Raw genomic sequence first — 21,468 nt, forward strand, 5'->3', positions numbered from 1 at the left:
AAAATGTGTCTAAGAATTATTTTCAAACAGGGTAAAGGGCCTTACATTTCCCTTCTTCAGAGAGCAAATCTAGTCCTCCTTAAGGAAATGAGAGTACAAATTTCCTTGTGTTTTGCCAACAATACCGTGCATAAGGCTTGTACTAGTTCTCTTTTCCCTAGTGAACATTTACCCAGCCGCCACGTCAGGGGCGAATCCAGGATTTTTTTATTTTTTTCGGGGGGGGCACATAAAAGGTTGCTCCGATAAACTTGTGGACAAAGAAAAACCAGCAATTTAAAGGGAATTAAAACAATTTCTAAGTCGTAGGTAGGTAGTGGACATGGACTTTTATTTAATATAAAATCTGATGAGTTCTATTGAAATTAAAATCAATTAGAAATATTGATACAAAAAAAGTAAGTTTATAAGAACCACCTCGCCATAAAAACAATTAAAAGTTAATTCACCCTCTACAAAAAAATATTATATTTTATCTTTTCTGCATAATTTGTAGCATTTGCACTTCTGGCGACTATAGTGAGTTAGTTAAACTTTGTATTGTCAAAAAGAAAATTAGTACCATATTTTGGTACCATACATTCTTTTCAACTAATTGTTGATTAAACATTAAATAATAGTTCGTTTGATAGTTTAGCAGGAAAAATAGAACAAAGAAATAGAAATATAATGATTTCTTAATGTTGCTATTAGCAGCAGATTAAGTCAGAATTTTAAATCTCCCCTCCTTACGAATGAAGATTTCCGCCTCCCAGTTGGCATTTGTGGTAATACGGACAGATTCCCTTGATAAACTTAAATTTAATTAAATACTTTTTGGGGACATTCGTCATTAATAAAAATCTAACAGAGACTGCAAAAAGTAACTGAAACCTTGTAAAACTCGACAAAAGTAACTAGAACTTACTAAAAACTCGACAATTAAAAACCAAATACAAAAAAAAAATTTTCGTCCCAAACAGAACCAGAACAAGCGGTCCCAACCACAAATCTACTACTATGTCAGGGGGAGGGCGCCCCCTGCATCCACCACTGCCCCATGTTCTATTTCAACAAAAATCCCCCTTCTTGCCCCAATAAGAGTTTCCACTGAAAGATATAGAAGAACGTTCATCCTTCACATAGTTGGAATTTTAAATTAGTAACTTTCCCCTCTTCTCACTCCACTTTTAACTTGTAGTTTTAATGCTTATTTTGCAATTGCAAACTTTACAACTCTTGCTAGTTAAACTAAATTTTCATTTTGTTTAAATTTGTTTTCCCGGTTTTAATTTACGACTTTTTATCGTTTGACTTTTTTACTGATTGCAATTTTATGAGTTTAAACTGGTTTGATATTTGTTACTGATTGACACTCACCATTTTTAAAATTTTTTTATTGACACTAAAGTGTGAATTTGGCCCTTTTGGGCTTGTGATAGCCGTTTTGTAGAAATAAATCTTGTCTTGTCTAAACCGTAGATTGAAAATAATGTCATAGATAACCCGTGAAATATGACAAGAGAAGAGCCAGAACTTGAGTACTAAGTTGAGATTGCTAAAGAAATAGCGAAACAACTGCCGATTATTCAATATAAGCTTTAAATTGTTGGTAAAACCAACAATAGTGAAATTAAACCAACCTAAGCAGATACCGTCGGAGCGTTATGTTGTTTTGGGATGAAAATATCTTTAAAATTTATCGAACATTCTTTCTCTATAGCAGAAAAGACAATTATCAAGAATTACTAAGGTACAAGTTGTGTTAATTGTAACCCAGAATAATACCCCATTCTAGTAATTTTGATAGCAGTAAATCAATGACCTAAAATGAAAGACAAAGAAAAAACTTACATGTGGCGAATCACAAGCTTTTCATAATTCTCAAAAAGGTAAGGTAGATCCACAATCCAGCGTGAGCCTTTTAGAAGGTCTGACCCCAAGTTTCTTCCAGAAGTGATAACTTTCAACGCAATTTCTTCCAAGCAAGTTCCAATTTCTTCAGAACTTGATGCGTCGTGAACCGAAGCAACAGTTAAGCCTTCTAACAAATATTTTGGTAAACGCGGTCTGCCTCTAACACGATAATTTAATTTCATCTTTTCACGATGGGCCTGCACATTTGGCAAATTGAGCCCTCGCTTAACTCTTTTTTTCCCATGTTACTGTGGTCAATAACAAGAGCTATATAAGAATTTTATTAGGGTTGTGGCCATTTTTATCGGGGTTTATTTACTAAGGGGTTGAATTGTTTCTTGGAAAGGCCTTGGACTCGAGACTGGTCATTGACTGCTTTTGTAGTTTGCTTTGGTAGTTCTACAGCAACACTCGAGTCTTGCTATAACAAATTTAAATACTCTGGGGACATTTTGTTTCATTCACATTAGTAATTAATTAGCTCGTTTTATATATCTTTAGTTCTTATTTCAGTAGAAGATTATGCAAAATTGTACTTATACTACAATATATAATTTTGTCCTGAATTTATTTTAACGGTACAATAATAGCCAAAACGATAAATTATTCTTTTTAAAATAAAATCTTTGCTTCTTATTCGGCCCTTGTGCTGTGTTCAATTTATCTCTAGGATTAGACGCAGCTTATCCTTAATTATTTATACAATACAATTTTCTTATATATTTATTAACTGGCAGTTTGGTGTCTGCACCCTACTTCTTCTCTAGACTCTGTTTAAACAGGTTACAACTAATTAATGCTTGACAGAATCGCTCCTGAGCAATCCGAGTGGTTAGTCCCTTGGTGTAATTAAATAAAAAAAACAAATTTTTTTTAACTGAAAGTAAGGAGCGACATTAAAACTTAAAACGAACAGAAATCACCCCGTATATGAAAGGGGCTGCTCCTTCTTCAACACCTTACTCTTTGCACTAAAGTTTGACTCTTTCTCTCAACTCTACTTTTTAAAACAGTAAAAACTTTAGCGTAAAGAGCAGGGCGTTGAAGAAGGAGCAGCCCCTTTAATATACGGGGTAATTTCTGTTCGTTTTAAGTTTTAATGTCGCTCCTTACTTTCAGTTAAAAAAACTTGTTTTTTTTATTTAATTTCTGAACGTTTTTTAGTTAATCCATGTTTTGATTTCGGCTCTCCGCAGATGAATAATTAAAGTGAAATTTGCATATTTATTTATTTGGCTAAATGGCTTTCTCATAGTTTTGATCGAATGATTTTGCGAAAAAAGGAGGGGAAGGAGGCTCAGTTGCTCTCCAATTATTTGGGTACTTAAAAAGGCAACTAGAACTTTTAGTTTTTACGAACGTTTTCATTAGTAAAAGATATACGTAACTTACGAATTAGCTTACGTAACAAACTTCTATGTTCTTATGTTTTTATTACGTATATGAGAAGGTTCACCCACTCGTCAATACCTCGTCAATAACTCTTTGCATTAAAGCTTAAAATTTGTCCCCTGAATCAAAAAGGCCGTAGAATAAATAGTTGAAATTACTAAAAATCCTTTAGCGTAAAGAGTGAGGTATTAGGAGGAGGTGAACCCCTTATATGCGTAATATTTTCTGTTCAGTTTAAGTTTTAATGCTACTCCATACTTCCAGTTGAAAAAAACTTCTTCATATTTATTTTCTCATTTTTTTTTAAATAATGCTAGAAAATGCTGCGCCCTCTTTATGGAAATCTTCCCCCATGACAAATTCATCCATGGAAAATTTCCCCCACATAGCCCCCTCTTCTCAACCCCCCCTCCCAACCAAAAAATCCCCCTGAAAACGTCTCTACATTTCCCAATAACCATCAATATATGTAAAACACTGGTCAAAATTTGCAACTTGCAGCCCCTCCCACGGGGACTGTGGGGGAGTAAGTCGTCCCAAAAGACATAGTTATAAGGTTTTTCGACTATGTTGAAGAAAATGGCTATCTCAGAATTTTGATCCGACTACTTTGGGAAAAAAATGAGCTTGGGAGGGGACCTAGGTGCCTTCCGATTTTTTTGGTCACTTAAAAAGGGCACTAGAACTTTTCATTTCCGTTCAAATGAGCCCTCTCGCAAAATTCTAGGACCACTGGGTCGATACGATCACCCCTGGGAAAAAGAAAAAAAAAAACAAAAAAAAAACAAACAAATAAACACGCATCCGTGATTTGTCTTCTGGCAAAAAATACAAAATTCCACATTTTTATAGATAGGATCTTGGAACTTGTACAATAGGGTTCTCTGATAAGCTGAATCTGATGGTGTGATGTCATTAAGATTCTATGACTTTTAGGGGGTGTTTCACCCTATTTTCTAAAATAGGGCAGATTTTCTCAGGCTCGTAACTTTTGATGGGTAAAACTGAACTTGATGAAACTTATATATTTAAAATCAGCTTTAAAATGCGATTCTTTTGATGTAACTATTGTTATCAAAATTCCGTTTTTAGAGTTTTGGTTACTATTGAGCCGGATCGCTCCTTACTACAGTTCGTTACCACGAACTGTTTGATTTATGCATTCTTAGATGCTCCGATTACAGCTCAATCTAACCTTTTGAGGGGAATTTTGATTTCGGAACACAAATATGTAAAGTATTTGAAGAGACTGCAGCCAGGAGGTATATATTATAGAAATAAGTTTCTGATTGTTGAATAGAAAATTTTTTACTCTATTTTTTGATACCCTACAACAACAATGTCAAGCATAGCAATCTAGAATTCAGACCCGAAATAGGTTTTATAATTATTTTGGAATTATAAAAATAATCATTGTCGGCTTTAAGATTTGATTAGGCCAAAATATTCACCAGATTTTTTTTTACTTCTATTGACATAAAAACCGCCAAAATCACTAATTCAAGAACGTCAGGCAAACTCCAAATGTTTAACATGGGAGATATAGGAAGATTCTTTGAGAGTCCGTCCTGCCTTAACTAATGACGCTAAGGGTAGTAAGATGAAACTTATAGGGAATTAAATAAAAAAAAAAGTTTTTTTAACTGAAAGTAAGGAGCGACAGTAAAACTTAAAACGAACAGAAATTACTTCGTATATAAAAAGAGGCTGCTTCCTCATCAACGCCTCGCTCTTTACGCTAAAGTTTGGCTCTTTCTCTCAATTCTTCTTTTTAAAACAGTAAAAAACTTTAGCGTAAAGAGCGGGGTGTTGATGAGGAAGCAGCCTCTTTTTATATACGAAGTAATTTCTGTTCGTTTTAAGTTTTACTGTCGCTCCTTACTTTCAGTTAAAAAAACTTTTTTTTTTATTTAATTTCTGAACGTTTTTGAATCAATGCATGTTTTGATTTTGGCTCTCCGCAGAGGAATAATCAAAACGAAATTTGCATATTTTTTTTTTTTTTTGCCTCAATGGCTTTCTCATAATTTTGATCGAATGATTTTGAGAAAAAAAGAGCGGGGGACGAAGCCTAGTTGCCCCCCGATTTTTTGGTGAATTAAAAAGGCAACTAGAACTTTTAATTTTTTACGAATCTTTTTATTGGTAAAAGATTTACGTAACTTATAAATTAGCTTACGTAAAGAACTTTTGTATTCTCATGTTTTTATTACATATATGAGGGGATTCACCCCATCGTCAGTATCTCGTTCTTTACACTAAAGCTTAAATTTTATCCCAATTCATTAAGAATGACCCCCTGAATCACAAAAGCCGTAGAATAAGTAGTTGAAATTATTGAAAATACTTTAGCGTAAAGAGCGAGGTATTAGAAGGAGGTGAGCCCCCCATATGGGTAATAATTTCTGTTTGTTTTAAGTTTTATTGCTGTTCCTTACTTCCAGCTGAAAAAGCTTTTTCCCTTTTATTTTTTAATTGTTTTTTTAAATAATGCCAGTAAATCCTGCTCTCCCTTCATGGAAATTTTCTTCTCCCATTACAAATTCTCGAAGGAAAGTTCCCTCAGCATATCCCCCTCTTCTCAACCCCTTCCCCAAGCCAAGAAAATCCTCCTGAATACGCCTGTATACTTCCCAATAACCATTACTATATGTAAGCACAGGTCAAAGTTTGTAACTTGTTGCCCCTCCCACGGGGACCGTGGGGGAGTAAGTCGTCCCCAAAGACATATTTATAAGGTTTTTCGACTACGCTGAATAAAATGGCTATCTCAGAATTTTGATCCGTTGACTTTGGGAAAATAATTAGCGTGGGAGGGGGCCTAGGTGCCCTCCAATTTTTTTGGTCACTTAAAAAGGGCACTAGAACTTTTCATTTCTGTTAGAATGAGCCCTCTTGCAACATTCTAGGACAACTGGGTCGATACGATCACCCCTGGGAAAAAGAAAAAAAACAAAAAAACAAATAAACTAGGGTTCTCTGATACGCTGAATCTGATGGTGTGAATTTCGTTAATATTCTATGACTTTTAGGGGGCGTTTCCCCCTATTTTCTAAAATAACGCAAATTTTCTCAGGCTCGTAACTTTTGATGGGTAAGACTAAACTTGATGAAACTTATATATTTAAAACCAGCATTAAAATGCGATTCTTTTGATGTAACTATTGGTATCAAAATTCCATTTTTTAGAGTTTTGGTTACTATTGAGCCGGGTCGCTCCTTACTACAGTTCGTTACCACGAACTGTTTGACAGGTGCTATCATAGACAGCACCACTCAATAATAGCTAGAAATATCATTGCAACTTTTAAAGGATTTAATTCGATTCAAAATTAAAAGTTCTGGTACCCTTTTTAAGAGTAAAAAGAGAGAAGATCAGTCATGGTTGGTCGATAACGGGCACCGCCGAGATTGGAAGGCAAGCAGCCCTTCTCTTAAACCCATTCATTTTCAAAAGGCATCTAGTCAAAATTTTGAGACAGCCATTTTACTCAGCATAGTAGAACGGTCCAGCTACTACGTCTTTAGAGATATTAGGCAAGCCGACCCCCCACAATTATGTATTTGCCCATTTTGCTTTAAAACTGTATGTTGCTTTAAAACAAGTCAAAAGGCATTTTGCTTATGGTTGCCAATAAAACACCTTAGCGTTATATCGAGATCCAATGAAGATATTAAGTTGAAACTTTTAACTGAAACAAAAACTGAAACTGGAAACAAAATACATTTTAAATGTTTTCACTTTTCTTACTTCAGAAAACTATTATCAAACTTTAAGGATTAAGTATCATTGTATCTCAATTAAACTGACAATCCACGGCATATTATTTTTCAGTAAAGCGTAAATTATGTTCTGGTCTTGAAAAGGGACGCGGGTTATCAGCCCTAATCATGCTAATTTTTGCTCGTTTTTGAGTTTGACTTGGACATTTATTGTAATTAAATAAAAAAAACTAGTTTTTTTAGCTGAAAGTAAGGAGCGACATTAAAACTTAAAACGAACAGAAATTACTTCGTATATGTAAGGGGCTGCTTCCTCATCAACACCCCGCTCTTTACGCTAAAGTTTTTTTACTGTTTTAAAAATCAGAGTTGAGAGAAAGAGTCAAACTTTAGCGTAAAGAGCGGGGCGTTGATGAGGAAGCAGCCCCTTTCACATACAAAGTAATTTCTGTTCGTTTTAAGTTTTAATGTCGCTCCTTACTTTCAGCTAAAAAAACTTGTTTATTTTTAATTTAATTTCTGAACGTTTTTGAATCAATGCATGTTTTGATTTGGGCTCTCCACAGAGGAATAATTAACACGAAATTTGCAAGTTTTTTTTTTTGGCTAAATGGCTTTCTCATAGTTTTGATCGAATTATTCTGAGAAAAAAAGGAACGGTGGAGGAATGTTGCCCTGCGATTTTTTGGTTACTTAAAAAGGCAACTAGAACTTTTAATTTTTTACGAATGTTTTTATTAGTTTTTATTACATATATGAGGGGTTCACCCCCTCGTCAGTACCTCGTTCTTTACGCTAGAGATTAATTTTTGCCCCAATTCATTAAGAATGACCCCTGAATCACAAAAGCCGTAGAATAAATACTTGAAATCACTAAAAATACTTTAGCGTAAAGAGCAAGGTATTAGGAGGAGGTGAGCCCCTCATATGCATAATAATTTCTCTTCGTTTTAAGTTTTAATGCTGCTCCTTACTTCCAGTTGAAAAAACTTTTCATATTTATTTTTTCATTGTTTTTTTTTTAAATAATGCTAGAAAATCCTGTGCTCCCTTCAAGTAAATTGAATAGACCAGTTGAATAGACTTTTCATATTTATTTTTTCATTGTTTTTTTTTAAATAATGCTAGAAAATCATGCGCTCCATTCAAGGAATTTTCTTCCCCCATGACAAATTCCTCGATGGAAAGTTCCCCCGACATATCCCCCTCTTGTCAACCCCTCCCCCAACCAAAAAATCCCCCTGAAAACGTCTGTACACTTCCCAATAAGCCCTACTATATGTAAGCACTGGTCAAAGTTTGTAACTTGAAGCCCCTCCCACGGGGACTTTGGGGGAGTAAGTCGTCCCCAAAGACATAGTTATAAGGTTAAACTTTTCATATTTATTTTTTCATTGTTTTTTTTTAAATAATGCTAGAAAATCCTGCACTCCCTTCATGAAGGTTTTCTTCCCCCTTGACAAATTCGTCGATGGGAAGTTCCCCCAACATATCCCCCTCTTGTAAACCCCTCCCCCCAACCAAAAAAAATCCCCCTGAAAACGTCTGTACACTTCCCAATAAGCATTACTATATGTAAGCACTGGTCAAAGTTTGTAACTTGTAGCCCCTCCCAAGGGGACTGTAGGGGAGAAAGTCGTTCCCAAAGACGTAGTTATAAGGTTTTTCGACTACGCTGAATAAAATGGCTATCTCAGAATTTTGATCCGTTGACTTTGGGAAAATAATTAGCGTTGGAGGGGGCCTAGGTACCCTCCAATTTTGTTGGTCACTTAAAAAGGGCACTAGAACTTTCATTTCCGTTAGAATGAGCCCTCTCGCAAGATTCTAGGACCACTGGGTCGATACGATAACCCCTAGGGAAAAAAATAAACAAACAAACAAACAAAGAAACAAATAAACACGCATCCGTGATCTGCCTTCTGGAAAAAATACAAAATTCAACATTTTTGTAGATAGTAGCTCTAGACTTCTACAATAGGGTTATCTGATACGCTGAATCTGATGGTGTTTTTTTCGTTAAGATTCTGTGACTTTTAGGGGTTGTTTCCCCCTATTTTCTAAAATAAGGCAAATTTTCTCAGGCTCGTAACTTTTGATTGGTAAGACTAAACTTGATGAAACTTATATATTTAAAATCAGCATTAAAATGAGATTCTTTTGATGTAGCTATTGGTATCAAAATTCCAATTTTTTGGAGTTTTGGTTACTATTGAGCCGGGTCGCTTCTTACTACAGTTCGTTACCACGAACTGTTTGATTTTTGTTTGTTTTGGGTTTCATTTATTTATTGATAGTGATTTGTGGTAGTTTTACACTTAGAAGATTATTTAACTTTATTTCTGCTTTATGTTTTGTGGAAAAATATTTAAAATTAATTCCCCTAAAATGATGAAAGACTCATCACTGTCTCCACTCATAGAGTAACTGAAGGGACAATCCCTCAATCACCAAATATTTCCTACGTTCTCCAAGAGGGATAAAATTCCCCCTTAAATACTTCACCAATTTCAAATACATTACACACTATCATAGGATATACTATGTGATGATATTTGATAACATTGGTATAATCCGAAATGGATAAAATAAAGACAATGACCCTCCAGAGCCAGTGCTGGTGCATAGAGTGCGGGATCACCGTAGAAGTTGTTGGATTTTCTTTACAGGTACAAGCAGAAAACATATCACCTGATCTTGCTGAAGCCCGGATTGTTCCTTGGAACCCGCTTCACCTTGGGAAGCACAGCATCAATCCTTTGTGCTACTATAGGGCTTAAAAAAATGATATTAACTGTTTTTTCTTTATCATAATCCAATTATTATCACAAAGCGCTGGGAATCAACTTCCTTCAAAAACAATAGAATCTTGTCCTTTAAATAAAAAATATTAATTATATCTTCACCAGTTTTGACCTTGCTTAGGGTCAAAATAAGGGATTTTTCTCAAATGTGATGTCATTTCCAGTCTCAACGGGCTTATAAAAGTAGTGAACAGTCTTCAAATCAAGACAAAACTGCAGAATTAAAAGGACAGTGTGTAAATAGACTAGTACAACGAAGTGATTTTCAGTTCAGATGTTATTTTTTCGTGGAATTGAATTAAAAGGAAAGGATCTTTAAATTCGGAAATGAAGATTAAAATTTAAAGACATGCAATTTTGATCCATTTTGGATATGCTAACAAGTAAATGTTTCTGAATATCTTACTTCCAAAACATGTTTGTTCCTCAAATATTGGGGCCTAACCTTTTTAATATAAAGTACTTAATATAAAGTGATTTATGATATTTTTTATGTAAAGTGTTTTTCCGCAATCACTCTTGCATGTCAAGATGGCAAATGATAAAATTCTTCTGAATCATCCTACAAATACACTCTGGTAAAAAAAAATCCCCCAGAACCATTGCTGGCACGTAAGGTGGAACTGATATTTAAGCTACTGGTTGTTTTTTTTTTTTTTTTTTTTTTTTTTTTTGCAGGAACAAGTAGCAAGCGTGATGCCTAGTCTTGACGGAGGGGGAGATCAGTCCTTGGACCCTACCTTGCCTATCAGAGCATTGATCCACTGTGCTACCAGAGCACCAACATATAAGCTAATATTAACTTTATGCAATAACGATTCTGTTCATTAACATAATAAAATAACATATTAAGTTCCATAAATAAAATTGATATTGTTATTTAACCGTTGTAAGATATGTATGAAATGTAAATAGGCTAAATCAACTATGCAATGGAAAAAAGATAGCAAAGTAACTATGTGAAATACAGACCTGGCCCCATTTACCAAGAACCCATTTAGGTTTTCCTTTCATAGCAAGCTTTCTTGGAATAATATTATTGTCCAATATATGTCTATCTCTCTCATTTGGTGGAAAATACAGCGCAGGAATCTCGTTGTTTCTTCGGTCATTCTTGTCAAACAGATTTGAGCGAAGACTATCTGGAAACTGAGTTGTTGCTCCTACATAGTCATCATCTCTTGGTTTATAGGAAGATGGCGGTGGTTGCTGTTTGATAAACGGGCTTTCAGTAACCTAAAAGAAATGATATTATTGAAGCAGGGTTCCAAACCCTAGTAATTTATCACTATTTCTAGTGATTTTTATATTGCTTAAACAAAAAAATCACTAAATCAGCACAAAAATCTCTATATTATTGAAGAAACCACAAAAAATCACTGAGATCTAACGATTTTTTTCATCAGTTGGCAACTCTGTAGTGAAGTAATAAGTCTAATCAACAAATTACAGAACTGAAATTACAATTCAGTCAAATTAATGATGGTATGATATTTTTTGTAACAGAAGACAATCGTGCAATGTTATCCAAAATCTAAGGGAGTCTGTGCAGCGTTGCCAATACTAATGATTTTTCATTATTTTTAGTAGTTTTTCACTGTCTAGTTATTTTTCTTTTGGTTTTTATTTTTTTTTTCAAAGCTAGTATCTTTTCTAATCTAATGATTATTTTATTATATAGCAAAAAAGCTTAAGTAGGTAAATTATTCAGCAAGCTGTATTGAAAGGAACTGGGATGCTTTAATGAATTAAATAAAAAAAACAAGTTTTTTTTAACGGGAAGTAAGGAGCAACATTAAAACTTAAAAAGAACAGAAATTACTTCGTATATGAAAGGGCTGCTTCCTCATCAACACTCCACTCTTTACGCTAAAGTTTGACTCTTTCTCTTAACTCTACTTTTTAAAACAGTAAAAAACTTTAGCGTAAAGAGCGGGGCGTTGATGAAGAAGCAGCCCTTTCATATACGAAGTAATTTCTGTTCGTTTTAAGTTTTAATATTGCTCCTTACTTCCCGTTAAAAAAACGTGTTTTTTTTTTATTTAATTTCTGAACGTTTTTGAATCAATGCATGTTTTGATTTTGGCTCTCCGCAGATGAATAATTAAAACGAAATTTGCATATTTATTTTTTTGGCTAATTTGCTTTCTCGTAGTTTTGATCGAGTGATTTTGAGAAAAAAAGAAGCGGGGGAGGAGGCCTAGTTGCACTCCGATTTTTTGATTACTTAAAAAGACAACTATAACTTTTAATTTTTTACGAATGTCTATTAGTAAAAGATATACGTAACTTACAAATTAGCTTACGTAACGAACTTCTGTATTCTCATGTTTTTATTATGTATATGAAGGGATTCACCCACTCGTCAGTACCTCGCTCTTTACACTAAAGCTTAAATCTTGTCCCAATTTCTTAAGAATGACCCCTGGATCACAAAAGCCGTAGAATAAATAGTTGAAATTACTATAAATGCTTTAGCGTAAAGAGCGAGGTATTAGGAGGAGGTGAGCACATCATACACGTAATAATTTCTATTCGTTTTAAGTTTTAATGCTTCTCCTTACTTTCAGTTGAAAAAACTTTTTCATATTTATTTTTTTATTGTTTTTTTTAATAATGCTGGAAAATCCTGCTCTCCCTTCATGAAAATTTTCTTCCCACATGACAAATTCCTCCAAGGAAAGTTTCCCCAACATATCCCCCTCTTCTCAACCCCCCCCCCCCAACCTAAAAATCCCCCAGAAAACGTCTGTGCTCTTCCAAATAACCATTACTATATGTAAGCACTGGTCAAACTTTGTAACTTGTGGCCCCTCCCAAGGGGACTGTGGGGGAGTAAGTCGTCCCAAAAAACATAGTTATAAGGTTTGTTGACTACGTTTAATAAAATGGCTATCTCAGAATTTTGATCCGGTGACTTTGGGAAAATAATTAGCGTGGGACGGGGCCTAGGTCCCTCCAATTTTTTTGGTCACTTAAAAAGGGCACTAGAACTTTTCATTTCCGTTAGAATGAGCCCTCTCGCAAGATTCTCGGACCACTGGGTCGATACGATCACCCCTGGGGAAAAAAACAAACAAATAAACACGCATCCGTGATCTGCCTTCTGGCAAAAAAATTAAATAAAAAACAAGTTTTTTGAAATGAAAGTAAGGAGCAACATTAAAACTTAAAACGAACAGAAATTAATCCGTATATGAAAGGGGCTTTTCCTCCTCAACGCCTCGCTGTTTACGCTAAAGTTTGACTTTTTCTCTTAACTCTATTTTTAAAACAGTAAGAAACTTTAGCGTAAAGAGCGGGGCGTTGAGGAGGAAAAGCCCCTTTCATATACGGAGTAATTTCCGTTCGTTTTAAGTTTGAATGTTGCTCCTTACTTTCATTTAAAAAACTTGTTTTTTTTTTATTTAGTTTCTAGACGTTTTTGAATTAATGCATGTTTTGATCTTGGCTCTCCGCACATAAATAATTAAAACGAAATTTGCATATTAGTTAATTGCAATTAATTGGAAGATTTTGAGAAAAAAGGAGCGAGGGAGGAGGCCTAGTTGCCCTCCAAGTTTTTGATTACTTAAAAAAGCAACTAGAATTTTTAATTTTTTACAAACTTTTTCATTGGTAAAAAATATACGTAACTTACGAATTAACTTACAGAACGAACTTCTATATTTGTATGTTTTTATTGCTTATATGAGGGGGTTCAACCCTCGTCAATACCTCGATCTTTACACTAAAGCTTAGATTTTGTCCCAATTCCTTAAGAATGACCACTGAATCACAAAGGCCGTAGAAGAAATAGTCGAAATTACTAAAAATACTTTAGCGTAAAGAGTGAGGTATAACGAGGAGGTAAACCCCTCATATGCGTAATAATTTTTGTTTGTTTTAAGTTTTAATGCTGCTCCTTACTTTCAGTAGAAAAAAACTTTTCATATTTATTTTTTCATTGTTTTTTCAAATAATGCTAGAAAATCCTGCGCCCCCTTCATTGAAATTTTCTTCCTCCATGAGAAGTTTCTCCATGGACATATCCTCCCACGTAACCTCTCTCCCCTCCACTCTCCCCCCTAAACCAAAACAATCCCCCTTAAAACGTCTGTGCACTTTCCAGTAACCATTACTATAGGTAAACACAGGTCAAAGTTTGTAACTTGCAGCCCCTCCCACAGGGACTGCGGGGGAGTGAGTCGTCCCTAAGGACATGGTTCTTAGGTTTTTCGACTATGGTGAATAAAATGGCTATCTCAGAATTTTGACCCGGTGACTTTTGGGAAAACATGAGCGTGGGAGAGGGCCTAGGTGCCCTCCCATTATTTTGGTCACTTAAAAAGGGCACTAGAATTTTTAATTTCCGTTAGAATGAGCCCTCTCACGACATTCTAGGACCACTCAGTCGATACGATCACCCCTGGAAAAAAAACAAAAAAAAAACAAACAAAAAAACAAACAAATAAACACGCATCCGTGATCTGTCTTCTGGCAAAAATGCAAAATTCCACATTTTTGTAGATAGGAGCTTGAAACTTCTACAATGAGGTTTTCTGATACGCTGAATCTGATGGTGTGATTTTCGTTAAGATTGTATGACTTTTAGGGGGCGTTTCCCCCTATTTTCTAAAATAAGGCAAATTTTCTCAGGCTCGTAACTTTCAATGGGTATTACTGATCTTGATGAAACTTATCAAACAGTTCGTGGTAACGAACTGTAGTAAGGAGCGACCCGGCTCAATAGTAACCAAAACTCTAAAAAATTGAATTTTGATATCAATAGCTACATCAAAAGAATCACATTTTAATGCTGAGTTTAAATATATAAGTTTCATCAAGTTTAGTCTTACCAATCAAAAGTTACGAGCCTGAGAAAATTTGCCTTATTTAGGAAAATAGGGGGAAACACCCCCTAAAAGTCGTAGGATCTTGACGAAAATGAAACCATCAGATTCAGCGTATCAGAGAACCATACTGTAGAAGTTTCAAGCTCCTATCTAAAAAAATGTGGAATTTTGTATTTTTTGCCAGAAGACAAATCACGGGTGCGTGTTTATTTGTTTGTTTGTTTTTTGTTTTTTTTCCCAGGGGTCATTGTATCAACCAAATGGTCCTAGAATGTCACAAGAGGGCTCATTCTAACGGAAATGAAAAGTTCTAGTGCCCTTTTTAAGTCACCAAAAAAATTGGAGGGCGTCTAGGCCCTCTCCCACGCTCATTTTTTTCCCAAAGTCAACGGATCAAAATTTTGAGATAGCCATTTTGTTCAGCATAGTCGAAAACCATAATAACTATGTCTTTGGGGATGATTTACTCCCCCACAATCCCTGGGGGAGGGGCTGCAAGTTACAAACTTTGACCAGTGTTTACATATAGTAATGGTTATTGAGAAGTGTACAGACGTTTTCAGGGGGATTTTATTTTGTTTGGGGGTGGGGCTGAGGAGAGGGGGCTATGTTGGAGGAACTTTCCTTGGAGGAATCTGTCATGGGGGAAGAAAAATTCAATGACAAGGGCGCAGGATTCTCTAGCATTACTATAAGAAAACAATGAAAAATAAACATGAAAACGTTTTTTCAAATGAAAGGAAGAAGTAGCATTGAAACTTAAAACGAACAGAGATTATTACGCATATGAGGGGTTCTAAAAATACTTTAGCATAAAGAGCGAGGTATTTAGGAGGAGATAAATACCTTGCTCTTTATGGTAAAGTATTTTTAGTAATTTCAACTATTTATTCTACGGCCTTTCTGATTCAGGGGTCATTCTAAAAGAATTGGGACAAAACTTACGATTTAGTGTAAAGAGCGAGGTATTAACGAGGGTACAAACCCTACATAATAAAAATATAAGGTTATGAAAGTTTGTTACGTAAGTTAATTCTTAAGTTACTTATATTTTTTACTAATAAAAACGTTCGTAAAAAAATTAAAAGTTCTAGTTGCCTTTTTAAGTAACCGAAAAATTGAAGGGCAACTAGGCCTCCTTCTCCACCCCTTATTTCTCAAAATCGTCTGATCAAAACTAAGAGAAAGCCATTTAGCCAAAAAAAGAATAAATATACAAATTTCATTTTAATAATTTATGTGCGGAGAGCCAAAACCAAACATGCATTAATTCAAAAACGTTCAGAAATTAAATAAAAAAAAAACTAATTTTTTTAGCTGAAAGTAAAGAGCGACATTAAAACTTAAAACGAACAGAAATTACTCCGTATATGAAATGAGTTGTCCCCTCCGCAATCTCTCGCTCTTTACGCTAAAGTTTGACTCTTTGCCACAATTTTGCTTTTTAAAACAATTAAAAGCTTTAGCGTAAAGAGCGAGGGATTGCGGAGGGGACAACTTATTTCATATACGGAGTAATTTCTGTTCGTTTTAAGTTTTAATGTCGCTCCTTACTTTCAGCTAAAAAAAAATAGTTTTTTTTATTTAATATATTTAAAATCAGTATTAAAATGCGATTCTTTTGATGTAACTATTGGTATCGAAATTCCATTTTTTAGAGTTTCGGGTACTATTGAGCCGGGTCGCTCCTTACTACAGTTCGTTACCACGAACTGTTTGATACAAAATTCCACTGTTTTATACTTAACTGAATGCCAAGAGAAATTAAAGGCTCTTGTTTCTGTTCTGTTTCAGGAAACATACTAAATCGAAAATACGATAATCAAATCTGATAGAGTGGGTTGGTAAAATTTTTTCGCACTGATCTGCATAAAGTGGTAAAACCTAATAAGGAATTCTAATGTCGGCAAGCCGGCCTAACAAAACAGCTAATTAGGTGCTTTGTTATGGTTTCTTATGTTATGTTCTTATGAATGTTCAATTACACCTTGAATATTTAATGGTCAACATATTACGAATTTGGACTGGGACCATTTCAAAGAAGTTTTTCTTTCTTTTTCATAACAATGTTACGGCAAAAAAGCTCCCTTTCCTCTACCCATCAAATATGCGAATGTGATTCCTATATACAGTTTTGCAACAATATCTTCTTTGAAGAACTTTTTTTTAATGTGTCTTAATCAGGCTGTAATTTCTTTTTGATATTAATGAAAAAAAGCTACGTTTCCTAAGAAAGGCTCCTTCTCCTCAATCCATCAAATATGCAAATTTTATTTCTATGCTCAGTTTTGCAATAGTATCTTCTTTGAAGAATTAATTTTTTTCTGAATCTTAATCAAGCTATAAAATTTTGTTGATATTAACTACCAATGAGGGAAGCAAGTGACACAAGAAACTGTTATCCAGATCTAGGCGGAAATATAACCTTTATTTCTTTCTTATATTAGGCAAAATTAGTACCAAACTATAAGTATGAAGCAAATCGTGTTAATTCTGACCAAGACTTAAAAAAATGGTTTTGAAAACAATAAGTACACTTTAGAACTGTATTTTTTTTTGCGGTGAATCCAAACAAACGAAATTTATTAATTTTGAATTTGTAAAACTGATCGAAAAAGCTCGTATCAACAAACTCCGAGTAAATGGCAATCCTTATCAATTGAAAATTCGGAAAAGATCGTCTATTAGGTTAAACAAACGCTTTTTCATAACCTATGTAGCTAGAAGCTAAAGGGCAGGGGTGCTGTTGGGGGGGGGGGGCAGTTGCACTCCCAAAAATGTAGAGAAAAAAATATTATATATCGCAAGCCGCTTGACTATCAGGATATGTATCTCTATAGCCCCCCTCCCAATAAAAATGCTGGAGATTCACTCCTGCTAAAGGGGTTTGATTACTCAGGCACTTCTCAATTATTAATCTAAGAGTGAAAGATTGGTCAGCGCATCTTCCCCTTCTTAAAACAACATTGTTCTTTTCTTCAAATTTTATCTGCAGCTTCTCTAAGGCCAGAAAGTATCATTACACTAAATAATTTTTTCCTATTGAAACCAAGCTGATACTTCTAATTACCAAACTCACCTAAATACATTTTAAGACCACACTGGTTATTCATGACGTATAAAAAAAGAAAAGACATAATAAATGCAAAATAAAATCAAATAGGATTTCGTCAGCCAGTACAGAAATATAAAGACAGAAACAAGCGAATATTTCAACAACGATCTCCGCCATAAAAAAAAAAAAACAAAAACAAAAAACAAATCCAACTTTCCAAGTGAATTCTGCAGAAGAGAAAAGATACTGAATCAAAAAACCAGCCAGAAATAACCGAAAATGAATTCACCAATTGGATTGGATAAGTATTCTTCAGTTTGCAATAGATTTTGCCTGTCTGCAACCTCGATTTTCATTATATATGCTTGGTTGTCTTGAATTAGACTAGGTGAAAATACTGATTGAGGTTTTTAATGCTAAAATATTATAAATTGGGCTTTTTAAAAAATGATCCATTTACAAAAAAAATATATTTATACCCTTTTTTTGTCTCAGTTGCCTCTCTAAAAGGTTTCGGTAGGCCATTTATAGTAGATATTAAAGTTGCCTCTTCAAAAAGAACTAACTTGTCAAAGATATGGAGGGCCAAAGCAGAATGAAAAGTATCATTTTTATTTTCAAATCTCGGGGACTTGTATATTGAAATTTTATGTTTATGCAAACGCTCCTCCAGTTGTTGATAGGTCCTTCCAAAGTAAAATTTCTAACATGTATATGAGACACCACTACCCAGTATATGGTGTGTTTTATCCTTTCACGTGTTAAAAAATGTTCAACGTTTTGATCAGTTCTGAAAGATAAATTATGTATTTTTTAATTTTCCCAGTTTGTCGCTGAGTTTCGAAATGTATGGTAATATGGCGAAAGATTTGTTTTCAATTGCCAGAGTAACTGAAACAAAGAGGAGAGGTTAAAAAAGGACGGTTTAAGTTTTAAGAAAACATAATATCTCTGTTTTTTTTTCAAAAATGAACAAAAAAAAGTTGAACAATTTTTCAGCATTTTTTCTCAGCAATTTTTCAGCATTTTTTCGTTTATTTCAAAAGGTTAGATTTAGTTTTTTGTTTCTTGTTTTTTATGAGTATTGAGGACGACTTGGCGGAGATCATTGTCAAAACATTTTCTTGTCTTTTGTATTTATGTTTTGCTACTGGCTGGAAAAAATCCTTGTTTTTTCTCACCTATTTGATTTTATTTTTCATTTATTATATCTTCTCTTTTCATTATTCCATACCACACTCACTCTTATCATCTTTCTTGTAGAAGAGTTTAATTAGATTTTCCCAAGAGTGCTAGGTGCTTCCCCTATTTCGAAAATCATATTCACAATTTTCGGTAATTTATCTTTGACCTCACAACTATAGCATTGGAAAACTCATTTACCACACTATTAGAACCTGGGGTCTCAATATTTTTAAACAAAAAACAAAAAACAAATTTCTTCAAATGAAAGTAAAAAGCCAAAATTAAAAAGTAAAAATGACATAAATAATTAAGAATATAAGGGGTTTGACTCCTTCCTAAAACCCCAACTCTTTACGTTAAGGTTTCACTTTTTGTACTGAATCTTTAGAAACGACTACCTAAGCACAAGAGCCGTTGAATTAAACTAAAAAAATATGTGTCAAGTACTATGTGACTTTAGCATAAAAAGAGGGAATCAAACAGTTCTTGGTAACGAACTGTAGTAAAGAGCGACCCGGCTCTATAGTAAACGAAACTCTAAAAAACGGAATTTTGATGCTAAAAGATACATCAAAAGAATCGGATTTTTATGCTGATTTTAAATATATAAGTTTCATCAAATTTAGTCTTTGTCATCAAAAGTTACGAGCCTGAGAAAATTTGCCTTATTTTGGAAAATAGGGGGGAAATCACACCATCGCATTCAGCATATCAGAGAACCCTATAGCAAAAATTTCAAGCTCCTATCTACAAAAATGTGGAATTTCGTATTTTTTGCCAGAAGACAGATCACGGGTGCGTGTTTATTTGTTTGTTTTTTTTTTTTCCCAGGGATCATCGTATCGACCAAGTGGTCCTAAAATGTCGCAAGAGGGCTCATTCTAAAAGAAATAAAAAGTTCTACTGCCTTTTTTAAGTTACAAAAAAATTAGAGGGCACCTAGGCCCCCTCCCAAGCTCATTTTTTCCCAAAGTCAACGGATAAAAATTTTGAGATAGCCTTTTTGTTCCACATAGTCGGAAATCATAAAACTATGTCTTTGGGGATGACTTACTCCCCCACTGTCCCTGGGGGAGGGGCTGCAAGTTACAAACTTTGACCATTGTTTACGTACAGTAATGATTATTGGGAAGTGTACATACGTTTTCAGGGGGATTTTTTTTGGTTTGGGGGCGGGGTTGAGGAGAGGGGGCTACGTGGGAGGATCTTTTCTTGGAGAAATTTGTCATAGGGGAAGAGACATTCAATGAAAACGGCACAGGATTTTCTTGTATTACTAAAAAAAACAATAAAAAAATAAACATGAAAGTTTTTCAATTAAAATAAGGAGTAACATTGAAACTTAAAACGAACAGATATTATTACGCATATGAGGGGTTCTAAAAATACTTTAGCATAAAGAGCGAGGTATTTAGGAGGAGATAAATATCTCGCTCTTTATGCTAAAGTATTTTTAGTAGTTTCAACTATTTATTCTATTGCCTTTCTGATTCAGGGGTCATTCTTAAAGAATTGGGACAAAACTTAAGATTTTGTGTAAAGAGCGAGGTATTGACGAGGGGACAAACCCCCTCATATACATAATAAAAATATAAGAATATAAAAATTTGTTACGTAAGTTAACTCTTAAGTTACTTATATTTTTTACTAACAAAAACGTTCGTTAAAAACTAAAAGTTCTAGTTGCCTTTTTAAGTAGCCGAAAAATTGGAGAGCAACTAGGCCTCCTTCCCCACCTCTTATTTCTCAAAATCGTCTGATCAAAACTAAGAGAAAGCCATTTAGCCAAAAAAGAATTAATATGCAAGTTTCATTTTAATATTTATGTGCGGAGAGCCAAAATCAAACATGCATTAATTCAAAAACGTTCAGAAATTAAATAAAAAAACTAGTTTTTTTAACCGAAAGTAGGGAGCGACATTGAAACTTAAAACGAACAGAAATTACTCCGTATATGAAATGAGTTGTCCCCTCCACAATCCCTCGCTCTTTACGCTAAAGTTCGACTCTTTGCCACAATTCTACTATTTAAAACAATAAAAACTTTAGCGTAAAGAGCGAGGGATTGCAGAGGGGACAACTCATTTCATATACGGAGTAATTTCTGTTTGTTTTAAGTTTCAATGTCGCTCCTTACTTTCAGTTAAAAAACTGTTTTTTTTTATTTATTTGAGGAAGGGGCAACACCCTTCATATATGGAATAATTTATTGTCGTTTGAAGTACTAATAATGTTCTCTAGTTTTGGCTGGGAATTTTTTATTTATTTATCTAATATAAAAACTTGGCTTTGTGCTCACATTTAAGATCTTTCCAGTACGCACAATTCCCTTATGCTCCTCCCCCTCAAGCTAAACTAATGTCCACATATGTTAGGTTATTTACTGATTTTGAAGCACACTACACAATAAAAATTGGCATATTGAAACAAGTTCCTTTGCCAACTTATCTGCTATGCTACAAAACAATATAGTTATACACAAATTGTTGTGTAAAATTATTATATTTTATTACTGAAATTCTCTCTTTTTATTTTGAAGAATGATGCGTCTTGTAATAATCTTTTGGTTTTGTTTTAT

At 34.3% G+C, this 21,468-nt stretch overlaps 1 protein-coding gene across 7 annotated transcripts in view; it reads right to left on the minus strand.

Annotated features, from left to right (window-relative positions):
• The window catches only part of LOC136031369 (A disintegrin and metalloproteinase with thrombospondin motifs 9-like), a 466,037-nt gene that overhangs the window by 119,755 nt on the left and 324,814 nt on the right, over positions 1-21,468 (minus strand). For all 7 annotated transcript variants that reach the window (XM_065710922.1, XM_065710894.1, XM_065710885.1 and 4 more), the window contains one exon: positions 10,788-11,051. In XM_065710922.1, coding sequence (XP_065566994.1) covers positions 10,788-11,051 — 264 coding nt within the window. The remainder of the gene's footprint in view (positions 1-10,787; positions 11,052-21,468) is intronic.

The sequence above is a fragment of the Artemia franciscana genome, chromosome 1 (genome assembly GCF_032884065.1).
Source record: "Artemia franciscana chromosome 1, ASM3288406v1, whole genome shotgun sequence".
Classification (NCBI taxonomy): Eukaryota; Metazoa; Arthropoda; class Branchiopoda; order Anostraca; family Artemiidae; genus Artemia; species Artemia franciscana.